Source organism: Neomonachus schauinslandi, chromosome 9, assembly GCF_002201575.2.
Source record: "Neomonachus schauinslandi chromosome 9, ASM220157v2, whole genome shotgun sequence".
NCBI lineage: Eukaryota > Metazoa > Chordata > Mammalia > Carnivora > Phocidae > Neomonachus > Neomonachus schauinslandi.
Window position 1 is genome coordinate 95092846 of NC_058411.1, and position 25157 is coordinate 95118002.

General features: G+C 38.0%; 1 protein-coding gene across 1 annotated transcript in view; it reads right to left on the reverse strand.

Annotated features, from left to right (window-relative positions):
* The window catches only part of PRTG (protogenin), a 124768-nt gene extending 99845 nt beyond the window's left edge, over window positions 1-24923 (reverse strand). Inside the window, exons 1-2 of the mRNA XM_021693730.1 lie at window positions 24830-24923; window positions 22272-22574 (exon numbers count right to left, since the gene is read on the reverse strand). Of these exons, the coding sequence (XP_021549405.1) occupies window positions 22272-22574; window positions 24830-24923 (397 nt within the window). The remainder of the gene's footprint in view (window positions 1-22271; window positions 22575-24829) is intronic.
* Between the last annotated feature and the right edge of the window lie 234 nt (window positions 24924-25157).

Here is a 25157-nt window from a genome sequence, read left to right on the forward strand (position 1 = left end):
TAATGATTTTACAAAGCCTTACAGGGGTAAAGGCTCTCTCCTGCTGATTTATGAGATGTTTCTTTCAACCATGCTTCTCCAGTAATTCTATGCAAGGGAGGAAAAAGCAAAAGGCCACAGTGAAGGTTTCTGGGATTTGCCATCTAAAAGCTTTTATTCTTCCAAAGAAAGAAAGTTATGACCTTTGACATTGTGCTATGGTGCCGAAGAAACTGCTCATAAATGTATGTCAGTAATGAAGCAGAAATCAATAATTTCATTTAATCTAGTGAACTATTATGTAGTGGGACACAATATGTTTGAAGAGCCAAATGTCCTTGTCTTATTAATGACACCCATGTTGCTCTCTCATTAAGAAGAAAGTTTTGTTCCTCTTTTATATTTTTAAAAATCATAATTTTCACTATCATATATGAAAATATCCAGCATTTTAAAGTTAACACGAACACTTTTTTTCCTTAAAAGAAAAACACCTCATAAAAATTCATGCAAATTTTAATGCAGTATTTTCGTTTGACCTCAAATATGGAGATACCGCATTTATGATAACTCTCTTAAGAATCAAATTACTTTTCATAATAATTTTACACATGCAGACATATATAACTGATTTTACAAATATACACACTAATTTTAAGCCACTATATTAGTTGGATTGCTTAATAAAATTGAAAAACTGAACTGCTTAGAAAATCACAGTACCAAAAACAAGGGTTGGGGAATTGTTTTCCTTACTTTGATTTTAATTAAATATTTCCAATATTTACAGGTTAATGAGAAATGGTTGTACGTGTTATACTTACACCAACATTATCTGCAAAGTTGATATTGGAAGACAAAATAAAGAAAAGGAAAGTTTGTTTCTTTAAAAATCAAGCTTTCTCTCTCAAGCTGAAGACCTGGTAAGGCTAAAATTTTAGAAGTACATATTTTGAGGGAATTTAATAGATGGCACAGAGAAGTTTAATAAACAAATAATGAATGCCTATTAATGGTTTAATATATTCACTGATTGTTATTTTTAAAGAGTAAGTTCCCCAAGGCAGAACTGTACATATATAACAGTTATTTCAGATAAAATACAATACCAATTTAGCCACTTTATTTATACTAGTTAAATAACTAAATTTTCTGACAATCACCATGACATTGATAAAAGTTTCAGGAAAACATAAAACGGTATTATTTTCCTAAATCATAGCACAGTAGTATTATTTCTAATTTCTAATATATTTCTTTCTTCTTTTTTAAGTAGGCTCCACACTGGGCGTGGGGCTTGAACTCACAACCCTGAGATCAAAACCTGAGCAGAGACACTTAACCACCTGAGCCATCCAGGTACCCCCATAATTTCCAATATATTTCTGATTTCTACTTATTTCTATTTTTAATTTCTACAATAATGTTATGCTTAACCACCTGAGCCATCCAGGTGCCCCATAATTTCCAATATATTTCTAATTTCTAATTATTTCTAATTTCTACAATAATGTTGGACAATATTAAAACAATGAGAAATTGTTTTGCCTAAACTTAACTTGCTGTTAAGTTTTAGGCGAAATTCTGTGTCCCTAAAAATTATGCTTGTGAGGGGCGCCTGGGTGGCTCAGTTGGTTAAGCGACTGCCTTCGGCTCAGGTCATGATCCTGGAGTCCCAGGATCGAGTCCCGCATCGGGCTCCCTGCTCGGCAGGGAGTCTGCTTCTCCCTCTGACCCTCCCCCCTCTCATGTGCTCTCTCTCTCTCATTCTCTCTCTCAAATAAAAAAAAAAAATTATGCTTGTGTTTCCTCTAAGACTTTAATGACCTATTAATTGCCTAGTACAAAGGGTATTTTTCAAATCTTGTTTTATCGAAACTCTTTATTGCATCTGATGTTGTTTCATAAGTTCTTTGAAACTTCTCCTTTGGCTTCTGTGATTTAGTACTCTTGTCCTAGTTTCTTCCAACTACCTTCTTGACAATTTGACCAATTGCCTTGGTCTCTGTTGATTGACCATGGCTCTTGCACTGCACACTCATCCTGCTCAAAATCACCCATGATTAAAACTCCATTTAATAACTGGTAATGCTCAACTCAGTATCTTTATGCCATACCTCTCCTGGCTTCCAACTGTTCTTTGGACCACCTGCTAACCAGTTCCACCTATACATCTCACAGACACCTAAAATGAACATTTTCCATGCCAAATTCATAACCTTGATCCCTGTATTGGCTCCTCTTCCTGTGTTCTTTATTTTAGTTGCTGGCACCACCATTCACCAAGTCACCCAAACTAGAAATACTGACATCATCCTGAACTTCTTCCCCTCCCTTATTCTCCACAGCTAGCAAGTACTGCCGATTTTTAATCCTAATTATAACCTAAAGTCCCTCTTTCCTTCATCCCCTTACTGCTCCAGTCCAGGCCCCTATAAACTCTCACTGTGCTGCTATCACAGCCTCCAACCTGCCTCTAGCCCTGTTCACCAGACCTGTTTTCTTCCCAGACTCTAGTAGGATCAATCTAAAACACAAACTGGCCAATCCAATCCCCTGTAGCTCATCACTCACAGATTAAATTCCAGGTTCCTTAACATGCTATATGGTATATAATGAATCTTTCCATGAGTACATCCTGCCTACATCTCCAGCCGCATTTCTGGCCACCAATTCCTTGAAATTTACTCTCTAGCAACACCAAAAATTTATTATTCCACATATATGATGTTGTTTCTCACTACTATAACTTACTGGACTATCCATCCCCTCATTTAACTAAAATCTAGTCTTCCTTTAAAGTTTAGCTTAGGCATCACTTCCATAAGAACCTGTCTTTAAGTGCCCCTTAGCCCCTACTCCAAACTCAGAGATGCATGGAGAAGTATTTAGAGGTAAAGTGTCAAGATGTCTGTAAATTTTTTAGAAAGGAGGACGAAGTAAACGTGGCAAATATTAATTAACAGCTGGGCATCTAGGTGAAAAGTATTCAGGTGTTTATTATTCTATCCTTCCAGTTGTCTGTACATCTGAACATTTTCAATATAAAAAGTTGGAGAAAATAACACCACATATGCAACTCTGCTAGGAGTATACTCTACTACTGCACAATCATACCATTCTAGTTATTACCTATTTACGATTTCCTTTCTGCCCCTAACAAATCATTCAAGTCAGAGACTGTTTTTTAGTAACTGTGGCATTCTCAGGACCTAGCAGAATAGGTTTCAATAAATATTTGTCGAAGAAATAAATGATAGTCCTAAATCAAAAATAAACCTAAACACAAAATTCTCAATCAGCAAGTATTTTAGTGTCTACAATGTGCTAAGTTATCTTAGGTGCTCTGGTGGTAGAAGGGAGTATCACTCAAGGTCACTGAAAAATCCCATTAACTAACATAGGGACATGTTAGTTACACGAGACAATGAGACATGAGTAACATGAGACAATGATGAAAGATAGAAATGCAGGTGGGAGGGATGATGAAAACTAAAATGAAGAGAACCATGATTATACAAAGAAGGGAAGTCAGGAAGTTAGGAACTAAGTCCTCAAAGATGAAGCACGTAGTTTCTAAGTACAAAGAGATTCTTCAGGACTCCATCCTTATTTCAGTTCCTACAAAATAGTAGACAGTAAACACAGCTGCTCTCTCCCACTAAAAATACATAGAAATGCTGCACAGAACACATACAAAACAATTATCACTACCACTAACAAAATTTTAAGGTCAAGGTCAGAGCAGTAAATTTTGGCCTGATGCCATGATGCTCTAGATGTGGCTATAGGCACTAAAGGCTTCTAAAAAGTAGAAGTGGTTTTGTTCCATCGCAACATAGTTAACTGAGACCTGAAGCTGGGAACTTGAAAGCACTTCGAGAAAGGATCAGTGGAAAAATTCACTCACCAGCCAGATTAGGAATAAGGAGGCTTTTATTCTCAATAAGAAGAAATGTTTCCATGACAAATATAAATCCCTGATGTATACCACACACTTGTGTAGAATCTAAATTTATACAACCAATGTAGAGCAGCCAAGAATTAACCCCAAAATTGGTTCATGATCAGTGAAACCTTAGGGCACCAAAAAGAAAGAAACACTTCCGTAATATAGTATTTAGTAAGTCTTACGAAGATGAGATTGTAATAAAAAATTAACAATCACATAAGGAAACAATATGCCATAAGGAAAAATTACCAGACACAGAAAAGAAGGAGGTTGACACCTCAAGAACTTGAGATAATGCTACAGTTGACGGAAATTAAAAGATAATAAAATATTTAAAGTCATGAAAGACAGAAAAGCCATAGGCAATGAATAATACCTTCTTGTTCCTCACTCAATCTTTAAAATGAAAATAACAGTATGCATCTCATAAGATTATAAGGATTAGACAAACTAAATACATGTAAAGTGCAGGGCGCCTGGGTGGCTCAGTTGGTTAAGCGACTGCCTTCGGCTCAGGTCATGATCCTGGAGTCCCGGGATCGAGTCCCGCATCGGGCTCCCTGCTCAGCAGGGAGTCTGCTTCTCCCTCTGACCCTCCCCCCTCTCATGCTCTCTCTCTCATTCGCTCTCTCAAATAAATAAATTAAAAATCTTAAAAAAAAAGTTTAAAAAAAAAAATACATGTAAAGTGCATAGATAATGCCCCTCCCCCCACTCAGGTGATATTATCTATTATCTGGCAGTAAATGTCAGATACCATATGATTTCACTCTTACGTGGAATTTAAAAAACAAAACAAACAATTATAGAGGAAAAAAGAGAGAGGAAAAACAAGAAACAGACTCTTAACTATTGAGAACAAACTGATGGTTACCAAAGGGGAGGTGAGTAGGGGAGATGGGTTAAATAGGTGATTGGGATTAAGTAGTGCACCCATTGTGATGAGCACTGAGTGTTGTATGTAAGTGCTGAGTCACTAAAATGTACACCTGAACTAACATTGCACTGTATGTTAACTTACTGGAATTAAAAACAAAACAAAACAAAAATAAATAAAAGCCATAGGGAATAAAATACAGATGTGCAAAAAAGAAAAGGATAGGTGAACAGAGCCTAAGGGACATATGGGATACCACTGAGCAGACCAACATATACATTATGAGAGTTCTAGAAGGAATAGCAAGAAATAATGGGCACAAAGAATATTTGAACAAATAATGGCTGAAAACTTTCCCAATTTGATGAAAGAACTGAATCCCCACACCAGAGAGGTTCAGTGAACTTCAAGTAGCATAAATTAAAAGAGATCCACAAGGAAATACATTTATAATCAAACTGTTGTAAGACAATAAGAGACCCAGGAAAACAGCAAGAAAGAAGAAACTCATCACATACTTATTATTCCTCTAATAAGATTAACAGCTGATTCCTCATCACAGACTGTGGAGGCCAGAAGACAGTGGGATGACATATTTAAAGTGACATAAAAAACTGTAAAACAAGAATTCCATATCCAGTAAAACTGTCCTTCAGAAATGAGAGAGAAATTAAGACTTCCCAGATAAACAAATGCTAAGGCAGCTTATTCCATTAGACCTGCCCTACAAGAAATGCTAAAGTGAGTCCTTCAGGTTGAAATGAAGGGACACTAGACAGTAATTCAAAGCCATATAAAGAAATAAAGATCTCCAATAAATGTAACTAAATAGGCAAATATTAAAGTCAGTATTATTCTATTTTTTGGTTTATACCTCCACTTTTTAAAAAAGATTTTATTTATTTATTTGACAGAGTGTGAGAGAGCACAAGCAGGGGGAGGGGCAGAGAGAGAGGGAGAAGTAGGCTCCCCACTGAGTAGGGAGCCCAACATGGGGCTCAATCACAGGACCCTGGGATCATGACCTGAGCTGAAAGCAGACACTTAACCGACTGAGCCACCCAGGTGCCTCTATACCTCCACTTTTTATTTCCCATTTTTAAAGATAAATAGATTTATATAAGTATAAATCTATCTTACTGGACACACATGTATAAAGATGTAATGCATCACAAAACATAAAAGGAGACTGAACTGCATAGGAGCAGAATGAAATTAAGGTGGTATCAATTCAAACTAGATTGTTAAAATTTAGGATATTAAGTGTAATCTCTATGGTAACTACAAAGAAATACCTAAAAAATATACACCAAAGGAAACGAGAAGGGAGTAACAATGGTTCACTACCCAAAATCAACTAAACACAGAAAGAATGCAGTGGTGGAAGAAAAGAGGGACAAAAAAAGGTATAAGACATTCAGAAAATAAATAGCAAAATGTCAGAAATCCTTCTTTATCAGTGAATATATTAAATGTAAATTGATTAAATTCTCCATCAAAAGACAGAGGCTAGCAGAATGGATTAAAAAAAAAAACCAGGATCTAACTACATGCTGTCTACAAGAGATTCACTTTATATCTAATGACATAAATGGGTTGAAAGTGAAAGGCCTGGAAAAGGTATTCGATGCCAATGGTAACCAAAAGAGAGCTGGGTGGCTGTAGTAGTAGTAGAGCCAAAGGAGAGACAAAGGAGGACATTACATACTAATAAAAGGGTCAATTAATCAAGAACATATAACAACTGTAAACATATTGCACCAAACAACAGAGTCCCGAGATTCATAATACTGACAGAATTGAAGTGAGAAATAGTTCTATAATAATAGTTGGAAACTTCAATACAGCACATTCAACAATGGACAGAACATCTAGACAGAAGAAAAATATGGAAATATAGGACTTGGACAACACGGTACACTAACTAGACTTAACAGACACATAGACACTCTACCGAATAAGAGCAGAACACACATATCCTGGAATGTTCTCCAGATAGACCACATGCTCAGTTGCAAAACAAGTCTCAAAACATTTTTAAAGATTAAGTTCATAAAAGGTATCTTCTCCAATTACAACAGAATGAAGCTAGAAGTAAAAGCACAGAAGGAAAACTGGACAACTCACACGCATGTGGAAATTAGACAACAAACTATTAATCAATGGGTCAAGGAAGGAAGGAAGGGGGGAGGAGAGAGAGAAGAGGGGAGGAGGAGAAGGAGGAGGAAGAGGGGGAGAAGAAAAAATAATAATACTCTGAGACAAATGAAAATGACAATGCAACATACTAAAACGTATGGAGTTTCGGTGGAAGCAGTGCTCAGAAGATCTGTAGCTGTAAATGCCTACATTAAATAAGAAAAAAGATCTCAAATCAACAACCTTAACTACATCTTGAAAAATTAGAAAAAGAAGTAAAAACTAAACTGAAAGCTAATAGAAGGAAGAACAGAATAAAGATTAGAATGGAGATAAACAAAAGAGGCTAGAAAAACAACAAAGACAATCAACAGAACCAAAAACTGGTTCTTGGAAAAGATGAACAAAATTGACAAATAGCTAGACTGACAAAGAAAAAAAAAAGAAGACATAAATAAAGAAATGAAAATGGGGACATTACTACCAACTTTACAAAAATAAAAAAGATTGTAAGACAATATTATGAACAATTGTATACCTACAATTTAGATAATCTATATGAAATTGTAGAAATTCTAAAAACATACAAATTATCTAAATGACTCAAAAAGTAACTGAAAATCACAAGAGCCTTACAATGAGTGAAAAGACTGAATCAGTAATCAAAAACCTCCCAACTAAGAAAAGGCCGGGACCAAATGGCTTCATTGGTGAATTCTATGAAACATTTAAATTAGAATTAACATCAATCTTCTCAAACTCTCCCAACAAAGAGAAGAGGAGAGAACACTTCCTAACCCATTCTATAAGCCCAACTCTAATTCCAAAGCCAGATATATATCACAAGAAAATTATAGACAAAGAAAATAGAAAATAACAGACCACCTTTATGAATATAGATGCAAAATCTCAACAAACTACTAGCAAACTGGATCTAATATTATATTAAAAAGACTGTATTGACCAAATGAGATTTCTCCCAGGAATTCAAAGGTGGGTCAACAGAAAAAAATTAATATACAACATTAACAGAACAAGGAAAGAAACTATATGATCATCACAACTGATACAGAAAAAGCAGTGAAAAAGCCAACACCTTTTCATAATAAAACACCTAGAAAACTAGGAATATAATCGAACTTCCTCAATATGATAAATGGCATTTATAAAAAATCCACAGCTAACACCATACTCAATGGTGAAAGACACAGCTTTTCCCCTATAATTTTTTTTTTTTTAGAAAAGTATTCTATTTTTCAGTTTGGTTTCTCTTACATTAGACTCTGAGTTACAGATAAAGCAAACATTCTTCCATTGCAAGTGAGGTAATAGTCTCGAAAGGGGTTAACATGACCAAGATTTTCAAGAGCAGAAGGAAACTTACACTGAGGACCCATTTCCCAGTTGAGTATTATTTCTACAGCTCCTACCAAAAAGCAATGAAAACCTGAGGTCACTAGAAACCCAGCCTCTTTTAGAAAAATACATGCACACCCAAACTCTACCACCACCCAATTCAGGTACAAAATGCAAACATTTTATTTACTTGAGAGGTGATATTCTTCACTTGGTAAGACAAGTGGTAAGACAACTCTGACAAGTTCTGCAAAACTGCTTGAGGTAGTCCTTGTTAGTACCCTGTATGTACCACACATAACCTCCTTTCCATCAGTTGTTCCAGTCTCTGCAGTGCTAATAGCCATATTTCTGATTTAGGAACAGGAAGTGAAGACTATTCAACATTGTACTAGAAGTTCAAGCCAGAGGAATTAGATAAGAAAAAGATGTAAAAGGCATCCAAATTGGAAAAAAAAAAAGTAGTAAAACAATGTCATTCACAGATAATATAATTTTATACATATAAAATTCCAAAGAATCTATAAGAAATGTTCTAAAGCTAACAAATGAATTAAAAAGTTTCAGTGTACAAGATCAACACACATAAAGCCACTGTGTTTATACACACCAGCAATAAACTATTTCATTTACAATAGCGTCCTAAAGAATAAAATATCTAAGAATAAATTTCATTAAAAATATCTTTGGACTGAAAACTATAAAACACTGCTGAAAGAAAATAAAGATCTAACTACACAGTAAGATGTATTGTTTCTGGACTGCAAGACTTAGTATCGTTAAGATATCAACATTACCCAAAGTAATGTGCACATTCAATGCAATCCATATAAAAATTCAAAAATTCTTTTATGCAGAATTGGAAAAGCCAATTCATATTCATATGGAATTGCAAGGGGCCATGAATAGTCCAAAAAAAAAAAAAAGTCAAAAGAAAGAACAAAGTTGGAATACTCACATATCCTGATTTAAAACTTACTGCAAAGCTCTAATAACCAAAATAGTATGGTACTGGCATAAAGGTAGGCATATAGACCCAACAGAATAGAATCAAGAATCCAGAAATAAATCCTATACACCTATGGCTAACTGATTTCAACAAGGGTGCCAAATCCATTCAATAAGGAACAAAGAGTCTCTTCAATGAATGGTGCTGGGACAACTGGATTTCCACATGCAAAAGTGTAAAGCTAGACTCCTACCACTGGATTTGGTGACGGATTATTAGGTCTAACAACAAAAGTACAAGCAACAGAAGAAAAAATAAACTGAATTTAATCAAAATTAAAGATTTTGTGCGTCAAAGGACATTATCAAGAAAGTGAAATGACAAAATACAGAATCGGAGAAAATATTTTCAAAACACATGACTGATAAGATGAATATCCAGAATACGAAAAAAACAAAACTCCTGCAACACAACAAAAATATAAAATTCAACAACCCAATTTAAAAAAATGGGTAGTAGATATTTCTCCAGAGAAAATATACAGATGGCCAGTAAGTACATGGAAAGATCATTAGTCATTAGGGAGATGCAAATCAAAACCACAATGAGGTAACACTTCACACTTACTGTGGGATACTAATAATAAGGAAAATAATAAGCATTTGGTGTGGACATGGAAAAACTGAATCCCTTGCACATTGCTGGTGGGAATGTAAAATGCTGCAGCAACAGTTAGGTGGCTCCCCAAAAGGTTAAATGCCGAACTACCATATGATCTAGCAATTCCACTCCTAGGCACATGCCTGAAAGAAGTGAAAACAGGGACTGAGATACTTGTATACCAATGTTCACGGCAGAATTATTCACAATAGCCAAAAGAAGGAACAATCAAATTATCCATCAACGGATGACCAGATAAATATAATGTGGCATATCATACAATGGAATCTTATTCAACCATGAGGACGAGGTACTAATAAATGCTACAACATGGATGAAACTTGAAAACACTATGCTAAGTAAAAGAAGCCAGACACAAAACTCCACGTATTGTACAATTCTGTTTTTATGATACGTCCAGAATAAGCAAATCTACAGAGACATAAATCAGATTAGTGATTCCAGGGTATAGGTGCAGAGAGAACTGGGAGCTGTGAGGTTTCTTTTTGGGGCGATGGATATATTCTGAAATTAGATAATGGTGAAAGATGCATAAAACCCACAGAATTACACACTTTCTTTTTTTTTTAAGATTTTATTTATTTATTTGAGAGAGAGAGAATGAGAGAGAGAGAGAGCGCACACATGAGAGGGGGGAGGGTCAGAGGGAGAAGCAGACCCCCCCGCCGAGCAGGGAGCCCGATGCGGGACTGGATCCCGGGACTCCGGGATCATGACCCGAGCTGAAGGCAGTCGCTTAACCAACTGAGCCACCCAGGCGCCCCAATTACACACTTTCAAAAGATGAACTTTTGTGATATGTGAATTCTACCTCAATAAAACTGCTACTAAAAAAATTTCCACGCTAGACATAGGCTATCACTATGCCCCTCTTTCCAAGGAATAATAATACTAATAATGCACATAGTCAACCATTTATTTAAATCTCAACTTTTTTCTTAAAGATTTTATTTATTTGAGAGAGAACGCAAAGAGAGAGAGAGAGAGCACGCGCAAGCAGGGGCAAGGGCAGAGGGAGAAGCAGCAGAATCCCCATTGAGTGGAGAGCCGATGCACCTCCCTACCCACCCCTCGATCCCAGGATGCCGGGATCATGACCTGAGCCGAAGGCAGAAGCTTAACTGACTGAGCCACCCAGGCGCCCCTCAACCTTTTGACTACAAAAGAGCCTTGTTTTTTGGAGGTTATTTAAAGATACATTGAAAATCAGTGCTTTAGCTCAAACTTCCATTTGTACAGATATATCAACAAATGCTGAACCTCTAAAAGGACTGGAGCTCTATCTCCCTGCATTGAGGTTATACACAGGAAAAGAAACTTCATGAAGTGTTACAGGGCAGATTAAAGTAGAAACACATTAGTGATTTTGTTTGAAAATTGCCTATTTTCTACAGCAACAACAACAAAGTCTTATACAAATACAGAAGTAAAGGGTGAGTTGCACAATGATAAAGTAATACTTTTAAATATTAAGAAATTAAAGAAGTATCTTTAACCTCAGGGTCAGTTCCACTATGAGTCTCTTTTCTAAATTCTGGATTAGGTGAGATATATTTGAATATAAAAAGACACATTTCCACACAATACACAGGAGAAAATCTTTACTGAAACACTGCGAATTCATGACTAGAATCAGCAAACTTGAACTCTAATCCCAGACCTAGTAGCTGTGCCCTTCTTGAGCAAGGCAGTTATCTCCTTTCAGCTTCATATTCCTTATCTGCAAAATAGAAACTTCTAAGACTACAAGTTGTGATCTTAACTCATGTTAGAGGAAGCCAAAATGATACTGCAAGTCAAATTAGGGAGCAAGGACTCTACTGACTACGGGTTTCAGAAAATCTTAAAGGTTTCTCTTCAAAATGTTCATTGCCAGTATCTTAACAAGTTTGTTTTTTTTTTAAGATTTTTACTTATTTTTCTGACAGAAAGAGACACAGTGAGAGAGGGAACACAAGCAGGGGGAGAGGGAGAAGCAGGCTCCCCGCTGAGCAGGGAGCCCGATGCGGGGCTTGATCTCAGGACCCCGGGATCACGACCTGAGCAGAAGGCAGAGGCTTAATGACTGAGCCACCCAGGTGCCCTTTAACAAGTCTTTAAAAGTTTGGAGATTAGCAGAAAAATAATAATTTTTTTTTGTCTCTCTTTTATTCCATTTTTTTTTTAATGTTATCCCTGTCCGAAAAATGTTTAACAGGGCAAAACTTCGGATTGTCAGCTTCTTTCTGTCCTGAGAAGAGTCAATTCTACTGTAAGAAACCAGTCACTTCTCTATTGACCAGCTTGTAATTTCTCAGCGTACCACTTGCTAAGCAATAAAATTCTCTCCCTAAATATCATAGCTTCCAAGTTGACATCTGGTGGACTGAAAATTACACTTAAATTTCACCAAGTTTCTTCTGCCTATATACTATCTTTCATGCATTATCACAGATTTCTAAAAATGTGGTAAATCATCCAGGTAAAGATACTTGCAGGCTTTGAAGAAATCATTCCATCACTGGGATAACTAATAATCCTTTTGGTAAAACTTTTGGTAATCTTACTGCTTTACTGAGGTTGGTCCCTCAATTAAAATTATGTTAAAAGTATTAACTAAGACAGAGCATGGAAATGTGACTTTCTCAAACACATAAAAAGTGAATTCTTTTTAGTAAAAAAACCCAGTAAATACATTTAACTGTTAAATTTAAGAAAAGCTGTGATCTCTCTTTTAAAATATTTTTTTTTTTAAGATTTTATTTATTTATTTGACAGAGAGAGAAATAGTGAGAGCAGGAACACAAGCAGGGGGAATGGGAGAGGGAGAAGCAGGCTTCCTGCCGAGCAGGGAGCCCGATGCGGGACTCGATCCCAGGACCCCGGGATCATGACCTGAGCCGAAGGCAGACGCTTAACGACTGAGCCACCCAGGCGCCCTGTGATCTCTCTTTTAAAAAGAAATACCAAAATGGCAATTCCAACATCAAAGCATTTTTTTTCCTATTATGTGTTCACTTTGAGGTCAATATTTTAATTGGAGTTACTTTAAATCCAATCAGAGGGACTCAAGCTAACTCAGTTTGAAAGCTGGGGGGGGAATTAAACTTTATCATTCTTAATAGGAATTGGTGGTGGGTGGAGACAGGCAGTATAATCTATTTCTATTAAAATACTAATACATTAGCAAAAAATCTGTTAAGATGAAACTGGCACTATTTTGCTTAAACACTGAGTCAATAAACATCAGAATACACTATTAATTAGCAAAACTAGACACATTTGTAAAGTTATACCTCTCACATACTATGTCAACCTTCAGAGAGCACAACTATTATGAACTGCCCAGTGCTAGGCAAAGTAACTTATTTTTCTGACTCTTAAAAATTGTACTAGTTCAAATTATCAGTATTGGTTTAAGACTCCCCCCACCAAATTTGATTCCGCTATGATTCATGGCAAGAGTATGAATTCTTAAAAGTACCAAGATAAATAATGCCAAGCTATTTTAATTTTTTCTCGGTGACTTAAATGGTTCTCTTACAATGTGTGATTGGACTCAGTCTTATAAAAAATATAATTTATTGACCATTTATGTAGAATTACAATAACGAATTACAAAAATAAGGGCACTGTGTTGCTCAACACCCGTCCCCCCTCCTTTTTGTCCAGCTACCCATTTTTACAGATAACGCAAGGTAGGGATCAGAATGATTAAGTGATTTGTCTAAAGTCATATAAATCACCAGCAATGGAGAAGACATAAATGACTGGTTTTCCTGCCTTTTGTCATTCTGCTTTTCCACTGCAGCTCCCAGCAACTTGGTAAAATAAATAAATAAATAAAATAAAATAAAATAGCCGTACTAAGAATATTTACCAGATATTGGTACCTGTCAAATTCATAATTTCTTTATGAAATGACCATTAAGAATAAGAAAAGAACATTAAAATTCTGTTTTGACACAACTACTATTTACCTTAAAATAAGGAAATGTGCATTTTCTCTTCTAGTTTGAACTGGTGATTTGTTCTACTCAAAGAACTTTTTTGGAGTAGAACACATGGTGCCAAGTGTTCCACCATCCGTGCATGGTACTAGAGCCACTCATTAAGAGATCCAGTTTTCCAGAGAAAGACATGTATCATATGACCTCACTGATATGAGGAATTCTTAATCGCAGGAAACAAACTGAGGGTTGCTGGAGTGGGGGGTGGGGTGGGAGGGATGGGGTGACTGGGTGATAGACACTGGGGAGGGCATGTGCTCTGGTAAGCACTGTGAATTGTGCAAGACTACTGAATCTCAGATCTGTACCTCTGAAACAAATAATGCAATATATGTTAAGAAAACAAAAAAAAAAAAAAGAAGAAGAAGAAGAAGGTAGTAGGAGGGGAAGAATGAAGGGGGGGAAATCGGAGGGGGAGATGAACCATGAGAGACGATGGACTCTGAAAAACAAACAGGGTTCTAGAGGGGAGGGGGGTGGGAGGATGGGTTAGCCTGGTGATGGGTATTGAGGAGGGCACATTCTGCATGGAGCACTGGGTGTTATGCACAAACAATGAATCATGGAACACTACATCTAAAACTAATGATGTAATGTATGGGGATTAACATAAGAATAAAAAATAAATAAAAAGAAAAGAAAAAAAAAAGAGATCCGGTTTTCTCCTTCATCCAGCTCAACTGCTACTTGGGTCAGCCAGTGGCTTCCTGGCCTCAACAGGTGACCAACCACCTATAGACACAATCTTAACTTTTACTAGCATAAATAGCTAACCAAAACGAAAGCAAACACAAAGAACGATACGGTGAGAAAGATGAAGACTATGAAATCCCTGCCCACTACCACTAAGTGATCTAAGTAATCTCAAACAAGTATTTCATAATAACCACTCAGAATTTGTCTGCAACTTTGTGTGTGGTAGTTAACATACTGTAGTGTCTAATTCTTCTCCCTTTACTTACCCCTTGATGCCCTCTCAAGACACTACCATTTTTACATCATTATCTAGAGGAAGTTAAGTTGTTTCTGCCCAAAATAAGTCTATGGTACCGTTGAATTAGCTGAAAAGATTTCTATTAACCATTCACCCCAAGAACCACCTACCACACAGCAAATGTAATTCTCCGGGCTGTTAATCTCATACAGTTTTACTTGTCTCAATGCAGAGCATCACAAAAGATGTTCCTTACCACTTACCACACATGGAGATTTCTCCTATCTTTCTCAACACTGGAATCCATCACATCAAGAAAATAAAATGCACTGAGTAAACAGGGTTAAATAAAATTTGTTTTCACTCTTTGACTAGATATCCTCAAGAAAAGATCTAAAAATACTGAGATCAAAATGAATGGACCTATAGAAGGGTGAACTCTTTTTCTTTTTTTTTTTTTTTAAGATTTTATTTATTTATTTGACAGAGAGATAGAGAGAGAGCACAAGTAGGCAGAGAGGCAGGCAGAGGGAGAAGGAGAAGCAGACTCTCTACCGAGCAGGGAGCCCGACGTGGGGCTTGATCCCAGGACTCTGGGATCATAACCCGAGCCGAAAGCAGCCGCTTAACCAACTGAGCCACCCAGGCGCCCCTAGAAGGGTGAACTCTTAATAGCAGGTGTGTGAAGAAGGAATGGAGAGGCAACATCACTCCCACTTAGACAAACAATGACCCAGATGCATTTTTTTAATCAAGCTTCCTTCACAATACTAAAAAATAGTAACTAGTTCTACAATCAGCAAATTCAGCACTGTTAACACCAAAAAATTAGATTATCAAACATAAGACAGAAATAGTTAAAAAGAACTACTGGCCCAGTATCACTTGGAAAGAAGTTTTCTACCTCTTTCAGAAACAACAGTTCTCAACTACTGGGAGGCGTGATTTTGCCTCCAAAAACACATTTTTGGTTGTTACAACTGGGGATAGGCCTGCTACTGGACTGGCATCTGGTATGTAGAGGCCAGGGATGCTGATGTACATCCTAGACTGCATAAGACAGTGTCCACAATGAAGAATTAATCTAGCCCCAGATGTTGATTGCACCAAGACTGAGAAACCCTGAGAAATGTAACCTACGGTAGAAATACAGGATCATTTTTTTTTTAAGTTGGTGGAATGAAAGAGATCCATTTTGAGTACTACTAAAAAGACTACAAAATCATAACAATAAAAAGCCCATTTTGGAGGATTACTCCCAAAAAATATGATTTAGAGAAAGTAGTCTATATAAAGCAGCATCATTTAAAAAAAAAAAAAACTTTCATAAAGTCAATTTTTTTTCTATTTTTTTAAATTTAAATTCAATTAGCCAACATATAGTACATCATTAGTTTTTGGTGTAGCATTCAATGATTCATTAGTTGCATATAACACCCAGTGCTCATCATCATAAAGTAAATTTTTAAAAGAAAATTTCCCTGGGGTGCTTGGATGGCTCAGTTGGTTAAGCGTCTGACTCTTGATCTCAGCTCAGGTCTTGATCTCAGGGTTGTGAGTTCAAGCCCCTCATTAGGCTGGGCATGGAGCCTACTAGAAAGAGAGAGAGAAAGAAAGAAAATTTCCTTTCCATCAGTCCTAGGAAATAAGCCCAGTGAGGACACAAATTTGAAACCAGAACCCTGAATAATGATTGTGTTCTCCAACAGTCACTTGATTAATCTAGCCACAAATGCTAAAGCTATTTTAAAAAAAAGGCATATACATAAACATGAGAAAAGGACAAACCCTCCAGAAACAGAAAAAACAAACATTTTTAATTCATCCCTTCTGCTCAGCCTATAAGAATTTGGCTTTTAACACTCATCAAACGCAGTTTCTGAGAACCAGAGGTTGAAAAAAGAAAAAAACAAGGAATGTAAAAGTCAGGAAAGTATTTGTCAGATTAGTGTCAGAGACCTTTGTGAGGATAACACCTTCATCCTCTACAATACATATCCCTAGAGGGATTCACTTGGCTGCAGAATTATAGCCACTGAAGGTAATTTAGTACATTTTTACCTTTTTTGCACATCACCATTGTCAACTGCCGACTGTGAGCTTGCTCTGTGCAGATTACCATGTTAAAGCAACTGCCAACATTAATTACTTCAATGATTACAACTGTGTCTTCTTCTTCCTCTCTTATTTACCAAATTTAAATGATGAGCTTAAAAAATGTTTTACTGAAGAGTCTGGACATTCAGAAGTATTAAAATAGTCCTGACTGAAAGTGAAAATCTGGGGTATAATTTTTAGGTTTTCTCTTAAGACATCTCAATAATCACAGCTGTTCTTAAAATTCAAGTATGAGGGTCGCCTGGGTGGCTCAGTCATTAAGCATCTGCCTTCGGCTCAGGTCATGATCCCAAGGTCCTGGGATCGAGCCCCGAGCCCCCACTTCAGGCTCCCTGCTGAGCAGGGAGCCTGCTTCTCCCTCTCCCACTTCCCCTGCTTGTGTTCCCTCTCTGTCTCTGTCAAATAAATAAATAAAACTTTAAAAAAAATTCAAGTATGATCCTCAACAAAATGCCTAACATTATTGATTATTTTTCACATAGTCATTGCCAATTTAAAAGCTGAAAGTAATCCATCCTAACTGAGCGAATCTGCCTATGAATAATAAAAATTCTCTCTCAAAATTGTAGTCAGGGCTATTAGGGGTCTCAAAAAAGTAACCTCAAATGTATTTATTTATTTATTTATTTATTTATTGAAATAGTGCTTCAACTTAAAGTCCTGCTTAAAAGATTTGTTTTGGGGGGGACTTGGGGGAGTTTTTGTATTTTGGTTTTTTTGCTAGTCTTTTAAATTACTCTGGACTCCATCAATAGGCCCAGCTGTTAAACTCAGGAGCAAGGACAACAAATCCCTTGGCAAACAAGTGCTGAGAGTGAGACCCTTTCTTTAGAATAATCAGAGATAGTTGACAGAAGAGGGCCATACCAAATGCCCTTTCAAAATTCCATTAAGCTGAACAGAAATAAAATAAACACATTTATATACATCTTAAAGCAAATTATAATTCTACCCCTCAGTGGATCCTGCTTGGTTATAAAATTAAAAATCCAACAACTTTGAAAAACCGTGAGATAGTGTTACAGGTTTCTGAAGATGAGAAATGATCCTCACTAATCAAGTGCAACGTGGGAAAAACTGGTTCCATTACCCAGAGATTATCAGGTACCTGATAAACCTTTTAAGTAGACAGACTTAAAGAACCAAGTGTCATTGTATATAAGCCTGTAGAACTCTATGTGCTTTTACTTCCCTGACTTAAGCAATTTTAAGATGGTCAATTTTTAAGTTAAACATGTACTCTTGAACCATAACCTCTTTAAAGATGATTTTTCTTGGACCCCAGAAAGCATCATCTGAACCTTATCTACAGTGTTGGCAGATGGGTCTCTCTAAATACCTCAGTTCTTTCGTTATTTTTCTGAAATCAAATGACTTTTACTTTTGTGTTACAACTGTTGAATTAGGACAGGTAACTGTTAACAGCCTGAAGTGAATATGCACACATGTAAGAGGTGTTCCCCTTTACAGCATCTACAAATCTCAATAAAAAGTGACACTGTAGCAAAATCTTGCCCATCTTGGGTCCTAGATCACTAATAAAATTCTAAATTTAGGCTAATAGTCTCATAGTTCTTTCTCTTTTCAACCACCCACCTTTTTTTTTTTTTTTTAACATGAGTCATTAAATGTTCTCAATATATTTTAACTCATTTTGGGCTATAATTTATGTATTACTCCTTAAAATAGAAACCACACTCATAGAACAGTTTTTCATTAATCTAACTACAACAACAAAAGCCCTCAAGTTTCATCTCCATTTAAACTACATCCTTTCAAAGGGAATTACTATTGCTATGTAAAGTTATAGATACAGACCACCTCCCCCGCTCCCCCCCAACTTTACACATGCAAAAACTAACTTCAAAATTTTGGCGGGGGGCGGGGGGGAGAACATCATAAAGTTACAATACTATGGTCTTCTGGCTAACAAATGCTCGCTTAAAAAATGATTTTTCACCCAAGTGAACAGTCCCGAAATACGTAGAATTATAAGCTGGCTTTATGTTCTCTTTCCCTGTATCCTAAGACTTCAATTTCCACCTTTTATGGAAAGGAAATAAACAACTAGCTTCCTGTTCAATCACTCGCTTACAGCCAGTCTTTTACACATCACAGAACACAACCCGCCTCCTCCTTTACTTCTCTCAAACATCTCTTATCTTAATTTAAACTTGTTGAAATATGAGACCATTTTACCACACTAATGCTTTCCTATGAAATTTATCTTACTTTAATGTTAAGAACGCAAGAAACATCAAAATGTCCATGGATTATTTCTTATTCCTAAAATATTTAAATTAAATTATTTACATAATGAAGACTTAGCGCCATTGAAAGTGAAAATTCGATTTGCCAAAAGCTAAAAATATTGCAATTTATAGGAAACGGCTTAATCTTCTGTTCTTACTATTGTATACAACTAGAAAAAGGGCCTCCCACATACTCTCCTTTCTATTCTAACTCCATGAAAATGTAAAACGGCTAAAATGCTTATCAACAAAAAGGATTACCTTTTTTAAAAAAAACCTAAATATTAATTTAACCCTGTACTTTCCTTTAAAAATGGGATGCCTTAGAAAAACTAAGTTAGACAAATTCTTTTGTGCTCGGATGAACAACAGGAAAGCAAAGCCTCCAGGCCTTTGGGGAGGAACCCTGTCCCTGCAGCCAGCTCTGATGTGCTTGGGAGATAAGACTCCATAGTGACACTTAAGGAAAGGCCTGTTCACATTTGAATTTCTGCATTCCTCAAGAACAATTCATGGCAATAACTAACTTTGCAGGAAGAGCTACATGAAAGCTTTGGCCAATGAATGAGGGTCATCTGCTCTTTATCACAAGGGTAAACCTCATCCTGGCCAGTTTCTAACCTTTTAACCCTGTGAATTCCTAATTTACACATGAATAATGGAATTCTTGCCTAGAGTGCAACTTTCAGCTTCTAGTTCCTAAGTTTAGAAACCAAGACTTGATTGCCTATATGTGTTAAAAATCTAAAACTTGCACAGATTAAAGTTTTAGATTTTCAGATGCTGTACTCTTACACTTCTGAACCAAAAGATATGCTTGCTGACAAATCTTTGATCAGAAAATAAAAAGAACATAGTTGCACCCTGCTGCTATCAATAAGTAGTAGAGACCAAGCTTTTTTTTTTTTTTTTTAAGCAAAACAGAATGTCCACTTAATGCCTATTCTCTTCCTGTTTAATATGTATAACATCTTTACTCTGGACATAAGATAAAGTTATCTGAGCCTATATCACTGGACATTGCTCTTTAAACATCCAAACTAACTTTGTGAATTCAGAACCTCTAAGAAGTCTCATATTTCTAAAGAAAAATTTAAAACCACTATGCATTCATTTTAGATCTATAATACTGAATGTAATTTCCTAGCAAAATATCTCCACAGAGTTAAATAAAACATGTGCTTATGAAAAGTGTGGTCCCTATAACTGAGTACAGTTGACATTTAACAGCAATGTTCTACACAGTTTCACTAGAAAGTTTTTGATACTCATTATATGAAAACTACCTCACAACAGCTTTCAAGACTATTCACATCTAATATTTATTATCCATAATTTTTACACAGTTAAAAAATCTAAAGATATTTTAAAAAGCCAATACTAACATTTGTTTCACTGTTAATAACACTTACTATCCTATACAGACTTTAAAGCTCTGTGTGTTTTCAAGGCATTTCTGAGTGCCTTAGAATTTTGTCAGGCTACTAAGGAGGTCCTGGAAATAATGTGTGGTCATGATAAATGCTTCATCCTTTCAAGGCCCATCCGCCCTCCTCCACCTTTCTATCCTGCTCCTCTCCTCTCCAGCAAAGAACTACAAGCTACAGTTCCTGGGTATGAAACACCTTCCACAACCCTGAAAAGGTGACAAAATTACAACTCTATACAACAACTTTATGTTACACAAAAAAATAAATGAACAGAGCACACTATCTTGAAAACAGCACAGAAAAACCGTTAGTCAACAACAACAAAATGATATTGGCCAGTGATTATGACAAACAAAAAAGTTTATCAGAAATTTTCTCAGGTTTTTGCTATTCTTGGGGGGGGGGAGGTTAGAACTGGGAACTTTTCTACCTTTCTGATATATTTCAATATAAAAGTATCTTTGCTTGGATAATTTTCTATAATTAATCATTACTGCACAAATAAAATAAATTACTAATATGATGGTGGCATAAATATGGTCATACACTGTTAAAATAGTTAAAGTCACCTAGAAAATCCCTGCCAGTAGCTTTCTAAATTTCAACTGTGTAGACCCTGAAGAAACTATTTCCTAAAGAATATGCTTTATCTCAAGAGCTCCCTCTTCCTATTGTTCATCCTGTAAATGATCAATTTGTCAGTAAAGCACAAAATCTATCTTTTGCAGATTAATAAAAGAATGTAGCTACAATACTTATAAAAATTATTTTTAAAATATAGTTGTCATTGTTTTAAGATTTACATTTTCTATTGTCATCTTGAGTGTTGCACGTTTGATCCGCCAAAGAGGTGGAAAGCCTCAGTGGAAACAAGGAGTTCCCCATTCATCCTAGGCCCATCTTTACACTCAACAGTTATCAGGTCAACCACCAAGCACTGGGTCACTTGGACAAATGGCTGATCTGACAGGGCTGTTAATACAAAGGAAATCATTAGACAGCAGACTTTATGACAACTGGAATAAAGGGGGTAGATCTGTTTTAAATCCATTAGGCATAATATGGAAATGGCCTTAACCTCTTTCTCTCCCAGCAGAAAAAGACTAGGAATACTTCAAAGGCTTGAGAGCTACTGACCAATGCCCTCTCTACAATTAAAAAGCAACATGAGTGATCTTAAAGCTCTCAGAGAAATGGAAGATTGGGCTTTAAGAAAGATTTAGCACTCAAGGGCCATCTACAAAGCAGAAAGATTTGCTTGTGATTTTTAAATTTTAATTATTAATTTATGAAAGATGAGATTTTAGAGCTTTCGTTGTATTAGCCAGACTTTTACACCCAACTCTTTTCATAGTGTGAAACACTTGTAAATTTATAGAAAGCCACTTCTACAGGTTTAGGTGTTCTAAAACTAACTTGACTTTCATTCTCAATCACTTATTCAAACTTATATTTTTTTCTCAGATTTTTCTGCATGCCTTAGTTAGCATCAGCTACTATCTCCAGGAAAATTCTTAATGTTTGTGTGATTTTTAGGGTTAGCACATAGTGAATCACAAAATCATCAAAATGTAGCAATGAAAAGTGTCAAACAATCAAGAATTTAAACACTTACTTGACAAGGTAAGATGCGCTTTTTGACTAAGAATGGCTCCATATTTGTTCATTGCCAAGCACTGATAAAATCCTTCATCAGACTGCTCTCCTCGCTTGCCTTCCGCTTCACTGATGTATAAAGAGCCATTAGACAGAACCTGGATCCGTTTATTTTCAGACACTTTTGCTCCATTTTTCAACCATGTGACCTTAATAGGAACTTCTCCATGAGCCTGGCAATCTAAAATGACTGGGTCCTTTCTTGTGACAGTTACATCCTGTGGTTCTTTTATAAAAAACAGTTCGCTAAAGCACCACACTCCTATAAGGAAAAAAAGGGGGGGGGCATATCCAGAATTACAGATATAAAATCATTTCTTTAACACATAATTGTAAAACATATTCAGGGTGTAACATGACAAAGTTTAACAAACATACTAGTTAACTGATAAACACCTTAATAAACCAATCTAAGTTCAGCAAACCTTTTCAACAAATCAGAAAAATCATCTTTTACAACACCTACTCTAAAAGCAAAGGGAAGATTTCATAATCTTCTATGCCTTGTAAGAATCCTGTTCTCAAGCTCCTTGCTAGAGTATCAAAATCATCAGGAAAACTCATGAGCACAAGCTGTATGCTACTTTTACAAGCTTGTCAAAAAGATCTTGAGCAGAGTAAGTCGTAAAAGTCTAATTTTACAAGAAATCATTAGCAAAACTCCAACTCTGTGAACAAGCAAGTTTATTTCCTTGTCCCTTGAAGTGTTTTGGACCCCTTGGCACCTACTCCTTTGGGAAGTGCATTTATCTTTTGTGACAAATTACAAGTTTGCATTTTTATATCTGTCCTTTTACAGCAAGGACTCTGTCTCCTCTCCTCGAAAGAGATCCATTTTACTTAATTTCTGCAGAGTAAGGTAGGTATTTAACGGAAAAACAGTAGGCTTTGAAACGCTGGTAACTCTTGCTGATTGTACTCAGTAGGTGATCGGATTAGAAAACTTTCATTTCTTCTTTCTTTCCTTTCTCTCTCTCTCTTTCGAACTACCAACTGCTGGAATAAAGTGCGTGACTAATTGGTCCTTACTGTCTAATAGGGATAGGAGATTGCTTAATTGAACAATATACATTTTATCAGAGCAAAGGAAAGGTTTTATCCTAAGCATACACATCGCCCCCGTCCTTGCCAGGAGAAAGCATGTGATGACCGCCTAATACCCTGTCACCTCCTGCATTCTGCGCAAAGGCCAGCTAAAGTCTGGCATACTGATCGGGGAGTGTTAGAGAAGTTTGGGAACATTTCATCTTCCTTATGATGTTCTGAATACATGATTACAAATTCCCGGGACTGATCTGTTTCTCATCAAGGCAGGTCCTCGGAAACCTCACACACTAGTCACGCTCCCACCCTCGGGCTGCGGACTTCTAATATATGCCCTGGGCGACGCGAGCGACCCTAACAGCCCCGCGCTGCGAGGACCACTCCGGAAGGCGCCCATTGTGTTTCCGAGTCACATCTGACTTTGATCCTTTTCTCATGTTAACAGAAAACTAACTCCTCCAGAAAAGATGCAAGTCCGGGGTTTGTAACCTGTAAATAAATAAAATAACCCATTCTCCTGAACATTTCTCCTCCTCGCCCCCCTGCAATCATCACATCCACTTTACACTTTTTATCTCTTTGAGGATAAACCAACGCAGACGCAAATGAGAAAAATCAGTTCATCCAAGTTTGTACAAGGTTAACCTGGAGTATGGAGTGATCTTCACATTGGTACACATCTCGGGCCCTGCCCCAAAATACCTGGCTGGGCGGGGGAGGAGGAATCCTATTTATAGGATTATACCTGCCTTCTCAGCTCCCGGTACCTTCCTCCCCTCCCCCCCACCCAGCACAAATCGGCCACGCACCTTCCAACCCATCTTGTCTCCAATTCCACCCCTCCCTCCTCCTCCTCCTCCTCCTCTCTTGGTTTGGATCTGGGAAAATGGGGGCCCTAGAGGTGCTGCCCTGGCCGCTGAGTTCACCTATTCTCTCCCCTGCCCTAAAACGTGGGGGAAACCCCCACTGCAAAAAGGGGAAGCCGCGAGAAACCGCGGCGCCCCCTGCGTGGCCAGGCTGCCACTAAGGAAACAATATAAATAAAGCCACGTGCGCCGCGGCGGCCCCGGCGGGCAAGCCGGCGACCGGCGGGCGGCGGGGAGCTGGGGCTGGCCGCGGAGGCGAGGACGCGGTCGGAGCCCGGACAATGGCGCGAGGAGAAAGGGGTAAGAGTGGACAACGGGCGCCACGGCCCTGCAGCCTGCGGCTCGGGGAGCGCAGCGAGGATGGGCGTGTGCCGGGAGAGGCGCCCACAGCTCTGCCCGCGCCCGCGCAGAGCCCCCGGGCCGCCCGCGCCTAGCACTGGCTCCAGACTGGCTGCAGGGAGGGGGCAGGGTCCGGTGGTCAGCGCACCGCGGAGGACCTCGCCGTCCCCCCAACACCCCCCCCCCCGCAGTTTCCTCTTTCCCCAGCCCACTCGCGCCGGCTCAAACCCCACAGGCGCAGAAGAAACGCAGAAGAAAGCGCGCCCACCTGGACCTGAGCCGAGGAGCAGCAGGAGCTGGAGCGCGCGGAGCAGCATCCCTGGCGGCCGCAGCCGGGCGAGGGGTCGCAGACAAGGCGCCATTCAGCGGGGCTGCGCGGGCATGCTCCCCGGCCGCCCCGTAGCCGCTGTCCGCCTGCCGGCCCCCGCCTCCGGGTGCTCCCCACGCCGCTGCTGGACGCGCGCAGCCTGGGCTTCCCTCTCGGGCTCCGGCGTGGTGTGGCTCAGCGCGGCCGGCGGCGGTTTCTGTGGTCGCGGCGAGGCCGGCGCACGGACACCCGCTCGCAGGAGGCAGGGGGCCCGAGAGTCCGGCCTGGG